Genomic DNA, 8,007 nt, shown 5'->3' on the forward strand with positions numbered 1-8,007 from the left:
AATGTCGGTTGGCCAGGAGAGGCGTGTCCACCAAGCAGTTTCATGAGTCATCCCTAAACAGGCCTGTAAGTGCTGGGTCTCCAGGTCTCTTGTCTGAAGGAGGTTCCAAGGGGCTTGCAAGGGAGGCAGTCTTCGTTGGGTGCTTTTCTCATGACTCCCAAATCAGGAGCCGGGGGCTCTAGACTTTAACCAGTATTTTCCTCTGTGCATGAAAGGCTCTTGAGGAAGATCAAGAAGAGGAAAAGCCTGAAGAGAGAGGAAGGACACTTGTTCCCCAGACGTCAAACAGTAACCCAGGCCGCCCAGGGAACCCACACATTTGCTCACTCTGCTCTCACTTCTGCCATCCCCAGCCCTGCCCCCTCTGACCCCGTGGGGTGCTGGGCTGCTGCCCGGCCTCTCTCTGCGGGGCCCCCATGGCCAGGGCCGTGCTTGCTCAGGCTGGCATACCCTTGTGACACCTAGTTGTGGGGGCAGGATCTCAGAGGCCCCCTGACCGAACATGGAGGGCTGACTGCCTGCATCTAGCTTCTCAGGGTAGAGCCTGGCGGTGAGGAGCCCACTGGGGCTGCACTCCCCGAGCTGGAATCCTCATTCTTCCACTTGTGCCCCACTGACTTCAGACAAGCACCTGTCACTTTCATCCTTCATGAATCAAGGAGAGCCGGGCACCTGTCTGTCCCATGGGGGGGGGCTGCAGGTGGAGCCAGACGCCTCGGGGAGGAGCGCTGGGACGCAGAGAGGTAGGCAAAAATAAAACACAGGGACAACGTCTGCAAAAAGTGAAAGTGGGACTTCTTCCTTGCCAATTTTGATGCATTTTATTTCCTTTTGTTGTCTGATGGCTGACACTAGGACTTCCAGCACTATGTTAAACAACAGTGGTGAGAGTGGACATCCCTGTCGTGTTCCTGATCTCAGGGGAAAGCTCTCAGTTCTTCCCCATTGAGGATGATGTTAGCTGAGGGCTTCTCATAGATGGCTTTTATGATGTTTAGGTAAGTTCCTTCTATCCCGACTTTTTCGAGGGTCTTTATTAAGAAGGGATGCTGTATTTTGTCAAATGTTTTTTCTGCATCTATCGACAGGATCATATGGTTTCTATCTTTTCTTTTGTTAATGTGATGTATCACATTGATTGATTTGCGAACATTGAATCAGTCCTATAACCCAGGAGTGAATCCCACTTGATCATGGTGGATAATTCTTTTTATGTGCTGTTGGATTCGATTTGCAAGTATCTGTATTCATCAAGGATACTGGCCTGTGGTTCTCTTTTTTTGCTGGGTCTCTGGCTTGGGAATCAAAGTGATGCTGCCTTTGTAAAATGAATCCGGAAGTTTTCTTTCGATTTCTATTTTTTGGAATAGCTTGAGAAGAATGGATATTAATTCTGTTTTAAATGTCTGATAGAATTCCCCAGGGAAGCCATCTGGCCCAGGGCTCTTATTTTTTGGGAGATTTTGGATAACTGATTTGATTTCTTCACTAGTTATGGTTCTGTTCAGATTTTCTATCTCTTCCCGTGAGAATTTTGGTAGTGAGTGTGTTTAGGAATTTGTCCATTTCTTCTAAGTTGTCTACTTTGTTGGCATATACTTTTTCATAGTGTTCCCTGATAATTGCTTGTATTTCTGAGGGGTTGGTTGTAATAAGTCCTTTTTCATTCACAATTTTGTCGAATGCCCTCTCTTTTCTTTTTGAGAAGCCTGGCTAGAGGTTTGTCAATTTTGTTTATTTTTCAAAAAATCAACTCTTGGAAAACCTGACAGACTCCACCAGAAGCCTACTAGAACTGATCCGTGAATTCAGCAATGTTGCAGGATACAAAATCAACGTACAGAAATTGGCTGCATTTTTATACACCAACAATTTTTATATGACAGAAAGAGAAATCAAGAAACTGATCCCATTCGCAATTGCACAAAAAACCATCAAATACCTAGGAATAAGCCTAACCAAAGATATAGGAGATTTGTATGATGAAAATTATAGAAAACTTATGAAGGAAATTGAAGAAGACACAAANTATATATATATAATTTAAAAAAATAAAACACAGAGATGAGACTGAGCACCGAGGGCGGATGGTGGAGGGTCCGTCATTGACTGTGGAAGGGAGGTCCCTCCCACTGGCTATGCAGGAGGGCACCCCGGAAGGAAGGGCAGGGCAGGGGATAGGAATGAGGGCACACAGATGAAGGGATGTGTGCTGGGCGGGGAGCACGGCTAAGGGTGGCAGGCAGGAGGGACCCAGTGGGGACGACCGTCTCAAGATCCCAAGGTGAACACTCGTTCGTGACGCCTGTGTAGACTCACTGGCTAGTGTCTGATGCCGGGCTATTGTTCATTGCTCTGACTTCCAAATAGAAAGTCACTTCATCCCCTGGTGACTCCCAGCCCCGGGTAGAGTGGGGAGGGGAATGAAGTGGGAGTCCTGAGGGAAGGGGTATCATCGGCTGTGGAGCCTCTAGGGCTGAGGCAGCCGGCAGGGAAGGCAGGCTTTAGGGAGGGAGACCCCAGCTTCCCAGGGCCGGCCCCTCCTGTAACTGCTTAGTTCTTTCAGTTATAATAGTTTTATTAGGACATAATTCACACACAATACAAGCCACTTGTTTAAAGTGTATCATTTGAGGGGCACCCGGGTGGCTCAGTAGGTTAAGCGTCCGACTCTGGCTCAGGTCATGATCTCATGGTTTGTGAGTTCGAGCCCCACATTGGGCTGTGTGACAGCTCAGAGCCTGGAGCCTGTGTTTGGATTCTGTGTCTCCATCTCTCTCTGCCCCTCCTCTGCTTCCTGTCTCGCAAAAATAAACGTTGTTTTTTTTTTTAAAGGGTATCATTTGATGGTTTTACTCTATTCACAGTTATACAATGACTACAATTTTAGAAGCTTTTCATCTCTCCAAAAATAAAAAAAATAAAAAAATAAAAACCCTTGTTCTCATTAGCAGTCACTCTCTTCCCCTGACCCAACACCCTCCTCCCAGCCCTAGGCAACTCATAGTCTACTTTTTAGCTCTATACGTTTGCCTTTTCTGGACATTTTGTATGCATGAAATTATATAGTATGTGGTTTTTTTGGATTGGCATCCTTCACTGAGCACGTTTTCAAGGCTCACTCACGTAGTAATACGAAGCAGACTCTCATTCCTTTTTTTTTTAATGGATTATCTTTTTTTTTAATGTTTATTTATTTTTGAGACAGAGAGACAGAGCACGAGCTGGGGAGGGTCAGAGAGAGAGAGGGAGACACAGACTCTGAAACAGGCTCCAGGCTCCCAGCTGTCAGCACAGAGCCCGACGCCGGGCTGAAACCCACTAACCGGGAGATCATAACCTGAACTGAAGTCGGAGGCTTAAGCGACTGAGCCACCCAGACGCCCCCCTCATTCCTTTTTTTTTTGTTTTTAAGTTTTATTGTATTTGTGTGAGAGAAAGACAGCACAAGCAGGGGAGAGGCAGAGAGAGTCGGAGAGAGAATCCCAAGGAGGCTCTATCCGGAGCCCAACTCGGGGCTCGATCTCATGAACCGTGAGGTCAAGCATGACCTGAGCTGAAATCGAGAGCGAGACCCTTAACTGACTGAGCCGGCCGGGCGCCCCCCCTCCTTGCTTTTTATACTGACTACTACCCCACGGTAGGGATGTGCTGCCCTTACCTGCCCGTCGGCCGACGGACATTTGAGTGGTTTCCGCTACTGGGCTGCAGTGAGGGACGGCCTATGGGCATGGGCGGGCAGGGTTTGCTTGCGCAGGGTTTTATTTCCCCGGGCGTCTACACTGGGCCATTTGGTTATACCCCCCAGCTCTTCCATCTGAGGACTTGGTGCACTCACCGTAAGGGCTCATGGGTCCGCCGCGCTGCGACACCTCTGCAGTCACACGCCGCTCCCAGGCCGTCCGGGACCAGCGGGCAAAGCCGCGACCGACCGGACGCCGCCGGGGAGCTTGACAAGCGGAGGGGGACAGCCTGGTTGAGGTGGGTGCCGGAAAGATCAGGAAGGGCGAAGTCAGAGAAAGGAAGCCCAGACCGCTTCTTCGGAGAAACCCTTCCCGAGAAGAGAAAGGGAAAATGAGTCAGGAGCTCGGCGGGGAATTGGATCCAGAGGGTCTTGGGTTTTTGAGGACGTGAGAAACGACACCGTGTTGGGGGGTGGAGCAGAGAGGTAAAGGCTGACGACGGGGGGAGGGGGATGCCCGCAGAATCAGGCAGCTTTCACGGCCCCCAAATCCACCGCCCTGGCGTGGTCCGCCCCAAGCGCCTTGCCCTCGCCCGTTCCCAGCTGGCCCTTGAGGGCCCTGAGAGCAGCATCCTGGGGAGAGTCGTGTTTCCGTGGGAACAGGAAGGCGACGGGAACATTCATAGCACGGAACGCATAGCTGTTCGATGGACAGTCCGAAAGGGCTGAACAGGGCACATGGAGAGGAAGTTTCCAGATGAAGAATGTTCTGGGAGAGTCCCAGGCCCCCCTCCCCACGAGGCCCGTAATAAAGTGTCTGACAAGATGAACCAGACACACACCTTGATAGGAAGCCTTGCTGCCCAGAGCTTTGCTGCCTCCTTCTTGCTGACAGTTGTGGTGGGGGTCTGGGTAGAGCTGATTCATGGGGCGCCTTTCACACACTTCGCCTGGGTGTAGAGGCCTTACTTCCTCTTTCAGGCTGAAGACTCTCATGTGACTGGAGTGCCAAGGGGGAGTGTGGGCTCAGGAGCTAAGGGCTTAGGGCATTGATCCACACGGGCCGGCCACTTCCGGATTCAGGAGACACCGCTCTTCTGTAGTTGCACAGGACTCTACAGTTTGTAAGAGCTCTCTGCCGTTTCCCTGCCAAAGCGACGGCCAGCACCGGGTACCAGGAGGGTTAGGACACCTTCGTGAGACAGGTCTCCCTGTGTGGATGGCGGTGATCGGGACTTCCAGAGCAGCCTAAGACCCGTGTATTCTCGCCTCCCATTAAAAGCCACAGACCCAGCATGCAGTCAGTACTGTGCCCTCTGCTCCCTCCGTCCTTCCTTCCCTCCCTCCCTCCCTCCACTCCCGACCCTGCGGTGAATTCTTCTCCCTCTAAAACAAAAGAGAAGCAGAGGATAGATTTTAGTGAAAAGGCTTCACCTCCTGAGGTACCTGATTATTAATTTTTCTAACTTAAGGCGGGGGGGGGGAGGGAGGACACCAAAAACCAAACCACTTATGGCTCCGGTATTTATTTACATATGTACATACTTGTCATAAAATGTATAAAACTCTTAAAGATAATGTCATTATATACAGCAGCATTATCAGAACAACTACTAATGCTGGTTGTTGACATTTCTTCAAAAATAAACCCCTTTTTCCTTTTTTTTTAAATTTTGGGGAGAGAGAGAAGGCACAGAGTGGTACCAGAAGGGGAGGGACAGAGGGAGAGAGAGACTCCCAAGCAGGTTCCACTTTCAGTATGGAGCCCAACACGGGGCTCAATCTCACAACGCTGGCATCACGCTCCAGCCAAAATCAAGAGTCAGAAGTTCAATTGACTGAGCCCCCCCAAATGTTCCCCTAAAAAAACCTTCTGCTGAGGATCACTTAAGGTTGGAATTCCAGGATGTCCTTGAAGATCATGTCATACTTGGTTGACAATCAGGTGGTTTTTTGTTACTTAAATAAGTTACTGTACATTTGAGTTCATCTTGTAGGTCAACTGGGGCTATATAAAAAGAAAGAATTTCATGTTAGTAAGTTGTAAAATACAGACCAAGGGTCTTAGTTACCTTCCTATTCTGATGTGAATAGCCCTTTTATAATAAACCCATCAAAACCAAGGGCTCTAGGGAGCAGAGATGGAGCCTGAGGTCCGCCTGAAGTACTGCCTTCAGCACAGAGCACTCATTACCAGTTCCCTCTCCTCAAACCAACCCGGCCTTTGAAACTGAATTGAAATTGAAATTTCCCATAAGAAAGCTGAGACCTAAAGAACCCTTAATAAACTGTCACTCCTTCTAGCAGGTATTTATGTGAGCCCCCTGAGGATGGTTTTTCTTCCCTCCTCAGCTTCTCTTCCTGTTTAGTCATCTCTGTAGCGATGACAGAATCGTCCTGGGTTAGCTCAGAGGAAATGAGCCCAAACAGAGAGCTACAGCCTCCTTGGGCAGAGACCGGTTCTTGCCTTCTGCCAGCCTCAGTCTGAACCTCAAAAGGCCAGACCAGATCAGAGTTTCCAAAATATCTGTACTCCACTGGTAACAAAGGATCAGGAAAAAAAAAAGTGCTGTGGTCACAGGGAGTAGGGAAAGGGCAGCAAAGCAGGCATTTTCCGTACTAAGAATCTACTAGGATGTGAAAAACAGGTGTTGTGAGTTTCTGAGGGGGGCTGGAGTGGGAGGCACTTCTCAAGCTCGTCCCAGCAGGTACAGGTTCCTCAGAGCAGCACCGCTTAGGGCTTGGGGTGGGGGGCCCTGCTGCTCCCTGGCCTCCCCCTGGGGGGGAGGGGCGCCTGTCACCCACGCCCACACCTGTTGTACCTGTTGGCCTAGAATCAGGCCTGCCTCCCAAGCTCACCTTCAGGCTGAGAGAGATATTGCCTGCAAATCTTTCTTCCCCAGAGAAACGGGCTCTCTGCTCCCTTGTTAACTTGACTCTGTGATCTGTTTTCCAGGCATTTACCTCAAAATGGAGACTACCAGCGCTCCCAGAAATTGTTACACTGAACAGCCTGGGTGAGAAGCGTAATATGTCCGTTTCCCCTCGAAGATCTGAAACCTACTTGGCTGTTCTTGGATATTTTCTGACTGGGACTGACTCTTTCTGATGCCATCCTCACCAAGATGTGAGAATTTGACCCTTGGTCCTGGTTATGCTTGTCCCCTCCCCCACCCCCCTTTCAATCCCTGCCCCTCCATCATATATATAACTCTAATGAGTTTAGGGACCCCCTCTCCCTTGCAGCCACAGTGGGCTCTTTGAATTTAAAATTATTATTAAGCAGGTAGGAAACACACAAAGTATAAAATTTGGAGAGTAAGCAAAAATACGCCAAGAGGTCTGAGCTCCCACACCCGGCCCCTGTGGGACCCAGATTTCAACCCAGGATGTCACCCGCAGAGGTCAGTCTGACCTTCCTAGTCTCATTATTCCAAAGTGCTGCTCTTTGTGCTTTTCAAAACTCTCCTGCTCAAGCACCTGCAATGGCTCCCTCTTCCCATATCATGCCATCGTAATGTCCCTGACTTCCCTCCTTTGCCACTTCTTCAGCTTGATGCCACACAGGCCAGCCTCTCCATCAAATAAACCCCCAGGGTTGAGCTCCCCTCCATGTCTTCGCCTCTGCCGCTCCTCCGGGCTGGAACACCTTTTCTACTCCCCTCCAGCTTTCAAGGTCTAGCTTGCATGCAACTACTCCCCTCACAGTCTTCACTACTGTTCTAGCTTCTTCACCTCCCCTTGGCTGACTGCCCAGCCCTGGCCATCCACATCACCCATCCTGGCCTCCACCACCCCGTGCCTATGCCCTTCTGCTTATATCCTTGTTCATTCTCTCCGGGGCACCTGCAAGCTTCTCAGCCATGGGGACCCTAACATATAGTTTCTCTGAATCCCACGCAATGTCTAGCCTCCCTGGACGCACGGCCTCGAGCCACCAGCTAACATAGTGCCCGACCTTGCTCAAGGGATCTCGGGAAAATTCACTCAATGAGGAAAGGGGCAGGTGAAGGCTGAGGCCTGGGATACTCCATCACAGTATGGATGTGTGATGGACACAGACAGGCTGCCCCTGAACCACATTCACAGTACCCGTTCCCTGGGCCACACCTCCGCCATTAGCAGCAGGGTCCCAGCAGGGGCCCCACCCGGAGCGTCGCCCTCCCCTGGCACTCCTGCTTACCGCTGCGGATCAGATCTGAGATCCCCATCTCATACCGTAACCCCGGTCCTCTGGCTCCCCCCGGGGTCCCCACTGGCATGCCTGCTCCTCACCCCGTCCATTGTCCCCCCCCAACCCCCTGCAGCCCTCTCCGCATGGCCTC

At 50.5% G+C, this 8,007-nt stretch overlaps 1 protein-coding gene across 4 annotated transcripts in view; it reads right to left on the reverse strand.

Annotated features, from left to right (window-relative positions):
- Positions 1-5,192: 5,192 nt before the first annotated feature.
- The window catches only part of CD58 (CD58 molecule), a 41,484-nt gene continuing 38,669 nt past the window's right edge, over positions 5,193-8,007 (reverse strand). For all 4 annotated transcript variants that reach the window (XM_077767251.1, XM_077767233.1, XM_077767240.1 and 1 more), the window contains one exon: positions 5,193-5,690. In XM_077767251.1, the coding sequence (XP_077623377.1) occupies positions 5,681-5,690 (10 nt within the window). In that variant the 3' untranslated portion in view covers positions 5,193-5,680. The remainder of the gene's footprint in view (positions 5,691-8,007) is intronic.

Source organism: Crocuta crocuta, unplaced genomic scaffold (assembly GCF_008692635.1).
Source record: "Crocuta crocuta isolate KB4526 unplaced genomic scaffold, BGI_CrCroc_1.0 scaffold180, whole genome shotgun sequence".
Lineage (NCBI taxonomy): Eukaryota > Metazoa > Chordata > Mammalia > Carnivora > Hyaenidae > Crocuta > Crocuta crocuta.